The sequence below is a fragment of the Saccopteryx bilineata genome, chromosome 2 (assembly GCF_036850765.1).
Source record: "Saccopteryx bilineata isolate mSacBil1 chromosome 2, mSacBil1_pri_phased_curated, whole genome shotgun sequence".
NCBI lineage: Eukaryota > Metazoa > Chordata > Mammalia > Chiroptera > Emballonuridae > Saccopteryx > Saccopteryx bilineata.
In genome coordinates this window covers 334,487,732-334,502,567 of record NC_089491.1, presented here as the reverse complement: position 1 = coordinate 334,502,567, position 14,836 = coordinate 334,487,732, and the positions used below count along the sequence as shown (strand labels likewise).

The 14,836-nt window shown below is 38.5% G+C and overlaps 1 protein-coding gene across 1 annotated transcript; it reads right to left on the bottom strand.

Annotated features, from left to right (window-relative positions):
* Positions 1-6,151: 6,151 nt before the first annotated feature.
* SSMEM1 (serine rich single-pass membrane protein 1) lies at positions 6,152-12,625 on the bottom strand. Its single transcript, XM_066255261.1, has 3 exons — positions 12,443-12,625; positions 8,202-8,256; positions 6,152-6,642 (listed from the first exon to the last, which is right to left on the bottom strand). Exons 1-3 carry the CDS (start codon positions 12,623-12,625, stop codon positions 6,152-6,154), a joined length of 729 nt encoding a protein of 242 aa, XP_066111358.1.
* Between the last annotated feature and the right edge of the window lie 2,211 nt (positions 12,626-14,836).

The following is a 14,836-nucleotide window of genomic DNA, read 5'->3' as shown; positions in this document are numbered from 1 at the left end:
CAGATCTGGCTCCCTGCCTGATGTTCTCACTGCTGAATCAAGATTTTGAACATATGAAGCTTCATGGTGAGAAAGGGCCCTGATAAACAAAGACAATTACAGACAACAGATCTCTGTAATAAGGCAGCTTGAGGAACTGCCTGTTTAGAAGCCAAGCTCAGAAGATTTTTTTAAAAAGGGGACAAGAAAACAGTATCATTTTCTTTGGGGGGGGGGGGTATTTTTTAAAGCAGTTTGGGCATTCGTTTTTATGCACTGACTGGAAATCTGCAATGGGAAATAAGTTATTCAAAAAAGGACAAGTACATATTTTTGCATAATACATCTTTCCTTGACCAACTTCTTTAGGCCTCGCTAATAGCTTCCAGTTGACATACCAAAAAAAAAAAAATCCCTTTTCTATTTCCATCTGTACTTTTGTTAGATTTAGCTAAAAAGTGCAGTTCTTTTTTACACCAAAAAAGTGACTATCATCTAATATTGCTGATATATAATAGGCACCCAAAAAAAGGCATTTTCTCCCTTTGTCTCCTCCCCCCCTGCATGTTTGCATCATTACCCTCCCATGTAACCACATGTGACCACATGTTCCTGACAGATAGAGACTGACCAGGTGGCCTGGCACTTGGAAACTTGTCAGATGTTATTCAAAGCAATAAAAAACACGTCATACAACTCTCTTGTATATTGTTACAGGGAAACCCTGTTTAGAATTCACTAATTGGGAATTTGTGATAATTTGAGGAACGGCTGGCTGAAGTTAACCTTTGTACTATCTATGAAAAAAGAAAGAGAAAGTTCACTAAAGTTTCGAATAGTGTAAACAAGATTGGAAGGGGAATAATTATCTATTTAAAAGAACCAGTTGTTTTGAAAAGCTTTAGAAGTATCCTTTTACATACAAACAGGGTAATTATGATTTAAACAAAGGCTGGCCTGTTTCTAAGTCTTCTTTGAAATGTCATTTACAAATTATTCTTGTCTATTCACCAAGGCTAAACCCACCCCTGTATACCAGGCAACAGTTGGTTAGCTTGCTTCCACTGACTCTATTTAGAAATAATAAACGTTAAGTTCTTTTAAAGTAGTAGAATTTCATTCACGCTTTTCACTAATCTAGATAGACATTGGTCCATCCTATAGTGCAGATGAAGTTTTTACTAATTGCTAGCACACAATAATCTGGATTGTATGAGTGACAACTGCCTTCCCTAACTCAATGGAATAGCTGGTTAATACTGAAAATCTACAAAGAAAACTACTCCAGAGCACTGGCTTTTTTTTTCTTACAGTAATAAGAAACATTTTTCAATGCAACTGTGTATACATGCACTGAAACAAAACCAACACATGCCCTTATTATGTGCAATACTCTGTTATTTTCTACTTATTTTCTAATAAACGCTAGTTAAAACCTACAACCTACTAAATTGATTTCACAATCTATCAGTGGGTCACTGCTTTGAAAACACTACTTTAGAATCTGTTGGGAGAGAAGAGTCATTTGTGGGAGAAAGAGGAGCTGTTGGGGAAGAGCTGTGGTTGCTATCCGGTTTTCTTGATGGTGTCTTCTCCCCATTCTCCTCTAAAATCTGTCATCGTCAACTTCACTGCCCTCATCACTCTTGCCTCGTGTACCTTGACACTAAGTGCAAAGTACATTCTTACCCTTACCAATCCTTTCAGGTGATTATCTATTTTCCCCTTCTTTCTGCCTGATCTCCCCATAAGCTGGCAGGATTGACCCACTCAGTTGGGGCAACCTTGCGTTGTTCAGCCTCTCCACTCAACAGTGTGAACCCTCTCCAGCTTTAACTGCGCCCAACTCTGCTCGGTTTCTGACTCTTTGCTCCATTTTCCATTAGCAGGCCTCTGTTCACTTTGGACTCAGTTTGGTATTTGGTATCGTTCTCCCAAGTTTTTAGGTCCAGCAAGAATATAAATCATGTATTATCACAGTAAAAACAAAATCTTTGTGGTCAGAAAAGACCCAGCTCCCCCACTCTCACCAGCTATATGACCTTGGGTATATCATTGAACATCCCTAAGCCTCAGTGTCATTATCCATAGAATTGGGGAAATATATATTCTGCAGCCTTGTGAAGGGTTAGATCAGTGGTAGTCAACCTGGTCCCTACCGCCCACTAGTGGACGTTCCAGCTTTCATGGTGGGCGGTAGCGGAGCAACCAAAGTATAAATAAAAAGATAGATTTAACTATAGTAAGTTGTTTTATAAAGATTTATTCTGCCAAACTTAGCAAAAATCTGACATAAAGTACTTGGTAAGTAATTATTATTATATGCTTTAACTTGCTGTAACTCTGCTTTATAAATTTTATAAAGTAAAGTTACTTTCCTACTTTATAAATCACCATTACTGTGGAACCGGTGGGCAGTTAGAAAATTTTACTACTAACAGAGATACAAAAGTGGGTGGTAGGTATAAAAAGGTTGACTACCCCTGGGTTAGATAATCCTTTTAAAAATGCTTACCTCAATGCTTGGCATATGGCAAGCACTTTCTAAATGTTACTATTATCAGTATTATTATTGTTGTTGTTGCTGTTATTTAGATTTTTACCTACCAGCTCATCTCTCCTCCCACCAAAACCACACCACCCAGTCCTCAAGGACAGATACTGGTTCAGAAATTGAAACTGTCTACCCTGTAGTCATAGTCCCCAGCCTCTTCAAATCCCTCCAAACACCTATTATGTGTAGACTCTCATTCTTGGCCACATCTACCTCAGTTGGGCCTTTCCCTGCATCCCATAGTTCCTTGAGTGGCAGTTCCTGATAACAATTGTAATTCTTTTTTTTTACAGGGACAGAGAGAGTCAGAGAGAGGGATAGATAGAGAGAGACAGGAACGAAGAGAAATGAGAAGCATTAATCATCAGCTTTTTGTTGCGACACCTTAGTTGTTCATTGATTGCTTTCTCATATGTGCCTTGACCGCGGGCCTTCAGCACACTGAGTAACCCCCTGCTCAAGCCAGCGACCTTGGGTCCAAGCTGGTAAACTTTATGCTCAAGCCAGATGAGCCCGTGCTCAAGCTGGCGACCTCGAGTTCTTGAACCTGGGTCTTCTGCATCCCAGTCTGACACTCTGTCCACTGCGGCATTGCCTGGTCAGGCAATGATTGTAATTCTTTTTTTCCTTTTTTTTTTTTTTTTTACAAGGACAGAGAGAGAGTCAGAGAGAGGGATAGATAGGGACAGACAGATAGGAACGGAGAGAGATGAGAAGCATCAATCATCAGTTTTTCGTTACGACACCTTAGTTGTTCATTGATTGCTTTCTAATATGTCCCTTGACCGTAGGTCTTCAGCAGACCAAGCAACCCCTTGCTTGAGTCAGCTAAACTGTGAGCTTTTTTTTTTTTTTTTTTTTTTTTTTTTTTCTCAAGCCAGATGAGCCCGCGCTCAAGCTGGCAACCTCGGGGTCTCGAACCTGGGTCCTTCCGCATCCCAGTTCAACGCTCTACCCACTGCGCAACCGCCTGGTCAGGAGGATTGTAATTCTTGATGTAGGTAGACATTGTCACAGACATAAGTTAGCTGCATTAAAAAGGCACAGAGAGGAGGCAAGCCCAAGAACTCTATGCCACCCAAACAGGTCACAACCAGAAGCAGCCTAGTTTAACCCATTTAGCAAGAAGGAACTGGAGAGGAGACTGTGATGCAGTTCAGGGACCCTCCCTCCCAGCTCAAGCCAGACCCTACATACAAACAACACCCAGTCAAGACTTGCATTTGCAGCCCTGGCTTCACGGACTGTCTCCCACCTCACTGGCTCTGTACTACAATCCCATTCCGACACGTCTGGCGATGCTTTTGCTCCTATCCCACAAAATCCCAGCCCCAGTCCTTTAATCCATTGCATTTCTTCCTTTGGCTTTGGATATCTTCTTTCCAGCTTTGTTTGGCCTCTGTTTTTGGTTTAATGTACTCACAGATTACCCTAGTTAATCCCCTCATATTTACAGCCCCTGGTTTAACTCAACCCTAATTCCTTCTTTCCATAAGCAGCTATCTTCTACCCTAACTCTGATCTGTTCTCGTCCCATGGATAAGGTCATGAAAAGTAATAGTCTGTGATATAAATGACTCTTCAGAAAATAGTGACCTTGGTTTATATTCTAAATCCATAAGCAAAACACTTGGGTCATATGCCCTTACTCTGTTATCTAGAAAATAGTCAACCTTCCCTGGTGAGATTATATCTGCTTAGACTTCACGTATGGTTGTGCAACAGGTAGTGATTAACTTACCTTAAAATCAAGAGCTTCCATCTTCAGAGAATAATGGATAAAATCATAGTGATTAAAAGCCCAAACTCTGAAGCCAAAAAACTTGGTTCTAAATCCTGCCTCTGCTACTTACTGCTATATTTTGAGCTTGGTTTCTTTGTTTTTGTTTTGGGGTTTTTTTTTGGGGGGGGGGTTTCTTTGGTCTTTGGTTTTCATTTTGGTGCTCTTTAGATAAACACAACATGATCTTGATCAGATCAAGTTAGAAATACTGTGATCATTTATTAAGTTTTAGATATCGACCCCTACCCTCTGTCTCTGCTTTCCCCGGCTTCTCCTTTTTGAATTGATGACTCCCTTTGTATATCAATTCGACTGCATTATTTTTCTGCTATGTTGTCTGGCACTATGCTGGGTCCCAGAGATAACAAAGGTGACAAATCATGGTGGAGGACTTTTCAAGACGCACAAGACCATTAGGGAGGACCTAGTGAGTTTGCCTGAAGGAATACAGTGGAGGAGACTCTTGAGTAGTAAAGGAAGTCTACATGGAAAAGGTTGATGCCTGAGCTGAATCGTCAAGTTGTCCAGCCTCAGACCTGTTTCAATCCTGAAACAATATGAATAAGACAGTCTTAGCAAATAAGCCAGAAATGTCCCTCAGGTCCTGGACTCTAGTGGCCTAGTTCCAATGCTCAGAGCTCCCGTATTGCCCTCCTGATCCCTTTGTTGTAATGTTGGGGAAGCTGCTATTATCGGAGTGACTCATGAGCCCAGTGTCTGAGCTCTGTGATCTCTCCCCCATAAAAGGCTCAGTCCTTAGTATTATGTTGCCGTCTTTATCACATGTAGTACTTAAGTTCTCCCCTAAGACCTAAAGCCCTTCTTTGAACTTTAGCTCAGTGACCAGAGTCTCTGCTGCTTATCTTATCCTGTCAAGTCCTCTTTTCTGGGATCTGGGTTTCATTTTATATCCCAGCTGGGGTTCTGCCATCATCTGGAGAATGATCTCCAGAATGGCTACCCCCTACTGAATTTCAGTCTCCACTTTATTGGAAAACTCAACCCCAACGGCTTACGGCTAACTGGCAACAAAGACCACACTTTAAGTCAGGCTCCCCTGAGCCTTCTTCTTGACCAGATCTCATCTTTGGTGTCTAATCCTATCTTCGGTCAGCCTAGCCCAGTTTTAGCAAGAATATTGCTAAGTTTAGTGAGAGTACCCCTTGCCACCCTAGAAATCCAATCATCCTTGACACCTGATCAAGTTCCTTTGGACAATTAACAATGGATAGCCCATGGTCCAGCTGCCTCTCTGGATCTACCTTCCTTCCTTGGTCTATTCTAGGAATCAGAGATCTTATTCCAGACTCTTGAGCTCCTCCTCCTCCTCACCAGCCTCTAGATAACACACATGCTGCAGTACAGCTCAGGTAGAGTCAGTCACCTGAAAACGTGGACCTGGAAAATATGGGCCAATTCTGTTCTCACCAACTTCACGTAATTCATTCAGTCAGATAATAAAAACATGAATAAGTGTAAATGGTTTCTGAACATAAACATATTTTTAAAGGGCTTCCTTATTGGGTAGAGACATAAACAAAACACATATACTCAAGGGTTAAAATATCTGTATTGTGCTCTTTTGAATTAAAACATCAGAGTGGATACAGATCTTTGATGTCCAAGCCGTACCAGGAACAAATTTGCTGACCTGTTTTTGGCCAAAGAATTATTTGAAATTTTACCTCTTAGGTTTCAAGTATTGTTGTTGCTGTTGTTGTTGTTAATATAGAGACTTTATTGTAAAAAGTCTCCTCACCTAGAGCTCTGGTGTTTTTTTCATGTTTTATTTATCTCTTTCATTTGGCTTCCAATAAGGTAAGACTTGATAAAACTCAAAATTTACTGAATTTTGTGTTAATGTCAGGTACAGAATTTTCCTCTTGAGTAGCTCCCTTCACTGGGGCTGTTATTGGAGTGTTTTGAAGGAAATGGCGTACCAACCATTCGTTGGTTCTCATGGCTTTGCAGTGGACACAGAGACTTCCCTTGACTTGGTGACTTCCCACATTCTTTTGTCTCTGAGCTTTTTTTCTCTTAATACCAGCTGGTGATGAGTGTTCACTTTCACTCTCCTTCCGCGAGGAGGCTCTTGAGTCAGATTCTTCACTGGCATACTCAGTAGTGTCACTGTCATGGTAGGTTTGATTCACCTGTTTGAATTGAGAATGTTGCCTAGATTGTCTTCGTTCAAGATAGGCATTGACCAAAGCCAAATCTGAGTCAGTTATTGGAGTAAATTGGATCTGCTTCAGTCTTTTCATCATTTGTAAAGAGTCCCAGGCACCATCTTTGTTTTGCCACTTATAGGGAGTATCTTTGCTTGCTAACAATCAACAAAACAAATCAACAAGTTAGGCACATTGTTGGTTACTGAAGCATCACCTTACCTAAGGAAGCCTATGGCATGTGCAGGCTTACTCTTAGTTGCCATTTGCCAAGCCACCACTTATTGCCACTCATTGCACATGCTGGCACCTGACTGCATCTTTCAGTACCATAGCAAGTCTCCCAAATACCAGAAGGATCAAAGAGATGCTTGGCATATTACTTTTGAAGTCTCATGGACCCTGATATAAGATCAAAGGAAAAGTCTCTAAATTTTTCCAAAGAAAGACCCTTTTCTCCTTTTCCCTGAAGTCTTAAAGATTCAAGTGTGTATATGAATGTGATTTGGGCAGCAGGAACTAAAGAGAATCTTTTCTTTCTACAGTGGTGTGCTGGAGCTGGCTTCCGTCAGCCAGCTCACAAGAACTTGATAATTAAGTTTCCAGGAATTCAGCGAGATAATTGTTAAACACAGCCACTAGTAAAAAATTAAACTATCCAAATTTACCATTAAATCAATTTATTACAAATAAACATAATACTCAAAAACATCACTTTCTGATTATTTTATTATACTGTATGCTCTTAAAACTATTTGTCCGTTGTATCTGACTGGGTGTTGAAAATACCATGTAATGCTGTGTTACTGTACATCTCTTCCCAGCTCCTTTGACATCATGTTGGTAACTTGAAATCAGTTACCAACCCTTAGGTGGGATAAGAATCAACAAGCACTAAATGTCAGGTATTCACTTATGGTTTTGTTGATAATCTAGATGGGGAACATGGTACTAACATAGATTACGTTAAAAGTGTCATGCCTCTAGTCACTACATTGCGAGTAGCACCCAAAAATGAGGGGATATTCTTCCAAGGTATTCTAAAAGTATTATCCAATTCACAAAGAAATCACTCACATCACTGGCAACCAAGCCAAGTTCCAGCATACATCTTCTTGTTTCTTTCATATTACTCTTTAAGAGAAAGTAACATTCATAATGGAACTATACTTGTCCATCAGTTGCAGACATAGGTTAGTTAAGGATATAAGGGTCTGGTAAAAATCAAGAAAAGTATTTTGTGAGAATCAGAGGTCTACATGGAATTTACCATAAAGAGTATTATATATTTTAATAATTTTCAATTGTTTGATATATATCTTTTATATCAGTTAAAAAATTTTAATGTATACACACATTTTTAGAGACCCAGTTGTTAAATGTTCTCCAGCACACCACTGTTAACAGGCTATTGAAAAAGATGTCATTTGCAGCTCATAATCCTATAATAAGTCTAACCATAAAGGCATGGAAAAGGGAAGCTGTACAGAGGGAGAATGCTAAGGAATGAAGAGAGAACTTGAGCTTGGCATACCAGTAATTTTTAGCCCCCGCTAAAGTAGCAGAGTTATCCTGCACTAAAGCGAGGAACTCATCCAATGGGTCACCAAAGGTGTGAGAAGGCCTCATAACACTCTTGTCTGTGCACCTGTTGTTTGTTTCCACACTCAGCACATTGTTCATCATAGTCCAATACTAAATATGCACTGGCTCTCACCTTTACTTACTGAAGTGCTTGTCCCATGGTCTCCATCCTTTCTCTTTTCAGACATCTGTTTCAGAAATATAGATTAGTGATAGTGATCTTTCATCATCCATACCCTCATGGTCCCAATTAATATGTACAAAAGTTGGACAGTGAAGAAGGCTGATAGAAAAAATGGTTTCATTTGTCATACGGTGTTCAAAGAGAGCTCAATGGATACCCTGGACCACCAGGATGTTGAACAAGTGGGCCCTAGAGCAAGTTAAGCTTGAAACAATCCTGGAGGCAAAATGGCAAAACGGAAGCTTTCCTACTTTGGGCAAATCATAAGAAGGCAGGGAAAATAGGCAGCAGGAAAAGAGGAGGACCAAATATGAGATGGATTGACTCCACCAAAGAAGCCAGAGGCATGAGTCTACAGATGCTGAGCAGGGGTGTTGGGAACAGGGCATTGTGGATATCATTCATTCATGATGTTGCCAGGAGTGGAAGCCACTGAATGGCATGTAACACATACAATAGTCATCATGGTTGGGTGTTTTTCACCTTCACTCTGCTGCCCACTAGTAAGTCCATGTTTTGATAGCAGGATCTACCAAAATGTTTTGAAACAAGAAAAATGGAACAAAGGTTTGTGAGAAAATAGTGCGGGTAAGGAGCTATAGGTTATAAAGTTTTCCCATATTCACTTACATTACAGAGAAATATCATTTCTAAAGAGATTTGATAGTACTATGATTAGCTTTTTAAATTACTTTTTAAAGAACATTTTGTCATGTCACATTATCAACAATTCTTTCAGATCTTTCCCTGAATTCATAGACTTAATATCTCCTAAATCCTTTTGAAATTTTCCTTCAAAATGCAACCATAATATATTATCTGTGAATACAGCAATCAGAATAAATGGATTTCTCTGAATAGTTACAATTTCAAATATTCTGCCCAATATTACATAAATATATTTGTCCCATTTTTTCAGATCATTGTCCCACTTTTTGATGCTGAAAATGGTTTTGCCAAATAATACAAATATAAATCACTTCCTTCAGAATGTATCAAAAACTATAGAAATACTCATAATACTTTTGACACATAATAATTCTTCTGGGGATCTATCACCAGAAAATAACCCCCAAAAGAGAGAGAGCTTTGTGCAGAAATATTCATCACAATGTAATTCATATAAATGTAAGATACAAAACTCAAACATAGACAATGGTTAAATAAATGATGATGTAACTATACAATCATATAATACATAGTTGTAAAAATTATTATAATAAAAGTATGTTGGGAGGCAATTATATTAATTTAAAACTTAAGATGCAAATTTGTATGTGCATTATGATCACATGTGAGCTAAAAATATGAAGAGAAAAAAGATTTGGGGGGATTACAGAAATGTTTACAATAATTAACTTTGAGTGGTGAAATTATTTTTTTCTTCTAATTTTTCTGATTGTCTAAAATGAGGGAAAAATGAATTTTGGAGAAAGACAAACTTTCTTTGAGTTGAAAAGTGCCATACTTGGATATTCATAATCACAATCTAAGATCCTGGCCCATTCCTTTCTTAATATCTGATCGCTACAATGGTAGGCAAATATCTCCGAGCTAGCTCTTTGCTTTCCCGGGTTATTACAACCATTCTTTGAAAGCCTTAAGGATGGAATTCTCTTTTAAGATACCTCTTTTTAAATATGGTTTTGGGGAGCTTATTTTAAGTTTAGTATGTATAGAAGTGATTATGAAAAATTAGATGTTTATAAACCTAAAGTGTAATAGTAATTGGTTATTTCTATGTAATCTGGAGTGAGATTTTGGGGTGGGTTTTTTTTTTCTTTTTTTTTTCTTATAATTTCCACATTATCTCTTTTTATAAGTGATGGGATATCACACTTTCTTATTGATTTTAGAGAGAGAGAACAGGAGAGACAGAGAGACACAGGAACATCCATCTGTTCCTCTATGTGTCCTGACTGGGGATCGAACTGGGAACCTCTGCACTTTGGGATGAAGCTCTAACCAATTGACCTATCTGGCCAAGGCTCCACATTTTCTGTATGCATACTTTTGTAATGGAGGGGGAAAGTGTTTTAAAATACCTATTAGGCTTATATCATTTTCCCAGAAAGCATCCATATTTGACTTGATGTCAAAATAATATATGATCAAAAGAAAGATTTTGCATCAAGTTAAGAGGGATCATATGAACTGTAGTCCTCGAAGCATTTTATTAACTATCTTTGTGACTCAGTGAGTGAAGACAGCAGCAGTGAACAATGGAGAGATCTGGAATTTGTTCTGCTTTTGTGCCACTAACCAACTCTGCCACTTAAACACCTCCTCAGCTCAATTTCCACATGTGCAAAATGAGACACTGATGGTTTTAGGGAAAATTCCAGCACTGGCAGTCAGAACAAATACTAAACAAATACATAAACTAAACATAGCATAGATAGTCTCTGGAAGCAAAAGGTAAATGCATCTTAAAAAGTGGCAAACCCAGAGGAAATCAGTGCTCTTCATATTTGAGGATGAATACTGCCACATACCCATCACCCTGTTACCGTTACTTCAAGGTTTGCAAATAAAGGCTCATCGTTTAGCAAAGAAAATGAAGTTCAAAGTGAAGGAAAAATTCCATCCTCCTTGACTAGTCCTCATTTGGTTCTCAGATTTCAAATCTGGGACCTTTCAGAAGAAGCAATTCAGACAATTTTCAAAAGGAAAGATGAAACCTCTAAGGTAATTAAGGTTTTAATCAGCACTGAATAGATTCAATTCAACATTTCAGCTATGTTTTGAAGCAAACAAATGATACGGCAGGAAACTTGGGTCTACTGCCCTCTCTGGTACTAACCATTTGTGTTAGTTGGACAAATCACTTAATTTCTCTGGGTTTTGTCCATTTTTAAAAGGACAGATACTATATCTTCCTTGCTTACAAACAGGAGACCAGACCAAATGCCATTTTGAGATCCCTTCTGCTTGGGTCTCTATGATTCCAAAGAGCTGACACCAGTGAGGGAGCAGAAACATAGCTTAGACTTCCTAAGCGGTCTTCATGAAGAAGTTGCCAAGAATCAATTTCCACTTTTTGTTAATTTTCTGAAGTAGCTTTTCCTGCCAGACTAGACAAATTCAATATACTTAGCGAGGGAGTCTAAGATAGGTATAAGCTAACGCTTCTAAATCTCGTTTTGGCAAAGTATCTACCTCATGAAGAATTTAAACTTTAGATGGAACTTCTTAGGGGCAGGAGGTGGTGAAGGGAAGAGTCTTTGATTATTATAATAGAATCCAGCTGACCTAGACAAAACAAAGCCCTTCGTCCATCTAGAGCCTATCAATATAGCACTCAGTCTAGCTGACCACTGCCGGCCCAGCGTTCTGGCTGTAATGCCAAATGATGGTGGCTTGATTAATCATCAACCTGGTATTAATGGCAAGCAAGGATCCCATGTCAGTGACTTGCAAGAGCACGGTTATTCGTTATACGTGGTAGCATTGCAGTCCTGATAAAGTGGGCTATCTCATTCCTGAGAAGATGGCATTTTCTTCTGCCAGTAGGTGGTCTAGAGTGGCGACTTTTGTTCTGTTTAACTCAGTTCTGCAGCTTATTCTATTCAGAGAGTGTATTGCCCCATTCTAAAATCCCCAAATGCTACAAGATATATCCTATAAATACTTTTTTTTTAACCTGTGACTAGAATTGAGTGACTACAAAAGAAATTTTGAAGTTATTCAAAGTAAGAAAGTTTATTCCAGCATTACACAGCCTATGGACAAAGTACAAACAACCTGAAGATCTCAAAATTGCAGATTTGTTATGGTGCAACCACAAATCAAAAGTATGCAGTCAGTAAGAGTGCTGCTGTGTGAATATTGTTTGGAGAACAATAACATATAATATTATGTTTTAAAAAGCAGGAAATGAAAAAATATAGCATAATGCCAAACATGTAAGATCAAAGATAGATGGAGAGCTATGTCTTGAGATAGAGAAGAAGAAAAAACAAGAACATATTTTAAAATGTTAACAGTGGTTATCTCTAAGAAATAGGATTAATGTAGTTTTTCTTCTTAATCCTTTTCTATATTCTTGGATTCTCTAGAATATGATTGTATTATTTTTAAAACCAGAAACTTTTAAAAGGTAGTTTCATCAAAGTGAAGTAAACTTATTTTATAAAAAATCCCATAGTACATTGTAAACATATTATTTAAAATGAAAAAGGATGTCCTACCCAGCTAGAAACCCGAGAGAAGAACATCGAGACCAGTATAACGATGAAATACCAAACGAGGAAGTTCCCTACTGTCCCACAAGAGTCATCCTGCCGGCACTCATAATCTTGATTTGGAATGGGAAAACTTAAAGGTATGGGGGGAGGATCCACCTCCCAAAATAAGGAAAGAAGTTTTCCCATGATAGCTTCTTGTTTCAAAAATAACACATGCTCAGAGGGATGAAGATGATTGGGAAGTAAGTACTTTACTCCGTGTGTATTATTACAACTTCCTTGGCAACCTATTATGACATATACTTCAGCAACCATGACAGGAACTGATAAAGACTTCCTGGACTTCTAAATTTTGGGAAGATTTTTCAAAATTATTTTTACAGAAGTTCATGATCATTCTTCCATAGCTTAATATAGTGTGTTCTGCCTGAATCATTTTCCCTCTGAAATTTGTATATATAGTAGGCCTTTAAACAATATTGGTCAGAACTGCAGGAGTCCACTCACTAGGATTTTTTTCATTAAATACCTGTAGTGTTTTTCATCTATGTTTGAGAATCCAAGAATGTAGAGAGCAGACAATATACATTGATCTATGCCATTTTATAGAGGATTTGAGCATCCTCCGGATTTTGGTGTCTGTGGGGGTTCTGGACCCAAACTCTCACAAATACCAAAGGTAGTTAAGCTTTTGGAAAGTCAAATTATACTTGGAATGTCTACTTCCCAGAGGTTGGTGCTCCTAACCCCCATGTTGTTCAACGGTCAACGGTACTGTATTTTCTTTAAATACATTATTTTAATGTCTTTAATATCTAAGTCTCTAAAGTACCCACTTTCTTCAGTCTCCTATAATTGTAAATTAACACACATAATTCTAATATGTTATAGACTGAACTATGTTCCCCAAAATTCGTATGTTGAAGCCTTAACCTTCAATTTGACTATAGTTAGAGACACTGCCTTTAAAGAGGTCATTAAGGTTAAATGAGGTCATAAGGACAGAATCCTAATCCAATATAACTGGTGACCTTATAAGAAGAGGAAGAGACACTAAGGATGTACAAGCACAGAAAAAAAAAGGTCAGGTGAGGACAGAGAGAGAAGACGTCCATCTGTAAGCCAAAGGACACAAGCCCTGGGAGATACCAGTTCTGCTGGGATTTTGATCTTAGACTTTCAACTTCCCAAACTGAAAAAATTATGTCATTTAAGCCACCTAGTCTATATATAGTATTTTGTTAAGGCAACCCTCTTTAGCAAACTCATACATAATGCCAAGGATAAATCTGAGTAGTAGTAGTAATGTTCCTTTTTAAGCCTGGAATAAATGTACAGTAATTTATAGATCACATTAAGATGTAAATTATCAGTGAGTCTGCTGTGAATAACATCAGATGTATACAAGTTCTTCTTAGGAAAGAGCCAAACGTGGAGTAGGGAAGAATCTGGTATTCTCAATTTGACTGAACATAGAACCTTCTCACTTTGAATACTTTTCAAGCTAGTTCATCTCTCAATATAAAACTAGAGTGAAACATCATTGCTTCTAAGACAATCTAAAAATCATAAAAATCCCACTATAAAAAAAAAACCTCGTTAGATCTTTAAGAACACAGCATAACTTCATTTTTTTTTCATTAATATGTAATGACACAAGGAAACTTAATTACCAGCTACATATTTGACGTTAAAAATTTTCGTCATAGGACTTACATGATAGCTTATTGTGACATGGCATGGTGTTTTTATTAGGGACACACTTCTCTACATCCTCAAAGGCAAGTGCTCAGGCTCTGCTCATCCTGATAGTTGTCTGCTTTAGGCCAGCTTGGCCTCCTCCAGGGAGGGCTCTCAGGAGTCTCCGGGCGGGGCCCCTTGCCATACCTCCCAGCCATATAAGGCACCTGCCGATTCACCGGGCTGAGCTCTTGCTGGCTTTTACTTTTACATCCCCACGTGGCTCAGTGGCACACTAGGTGTTTGTATTTGGTTTTGGATTTTTAAAAGATTTTATTTATTGATTTTACAGAGAAAGAAGGGAGAGGTAGCAAGAAGCATCAACTCATAGTTACTTCACTTTAGTTATCCATTGCTTGCTTGTCGTATGAGCCCTGACCCAGCTAGCCCAGGGTTTTGAACCCCCAACCTCAGCATTCTAGGTTGATACGCTATCCACTGTGCCACCACAGGTCAGATTGTAGTTTGTGTTTGTTAAATAATACCCAACTGAACTCTACCAGGAAACTTTCCTCAGCATTAGAAGTTCTTTCTTCCAAAAATCATGCAGGAAATTTAAAGATTTAAAAAAACAAAAACAAAAAACCTCAAAACCACTGGCAACTTGAACAAAACACATTTTGGTTCTTCTTGTTACTGCTGCACTCTCGTTACATG

Excerpts from the sequence above, each read along its gene's own strand:
- SSMEM1 (XM_066255261.1), bottom strand. The coding sequence starts at position 12,625 with ATGGGAAAACTTCTTTCCTTATTTTGGGAGGTGGATCCTCCCCCCATA. Across the intron at positions 8,257-12,442 it reads TCTCTCGGGTTTCTAGCTGG|ATGTCTGAAAAGAGAAAGGA; the intron begins GTAGGACATCCT and ends TTTCTGAAACAG. Across the intron at positions 6,643-8,201 it reads AAGCACTTCAGTAAGTAAAG|CAAGCAAAGATACTCCCTAT; the intron begins GTGAGAGCCAGT and ends GTTGATTGTTAG.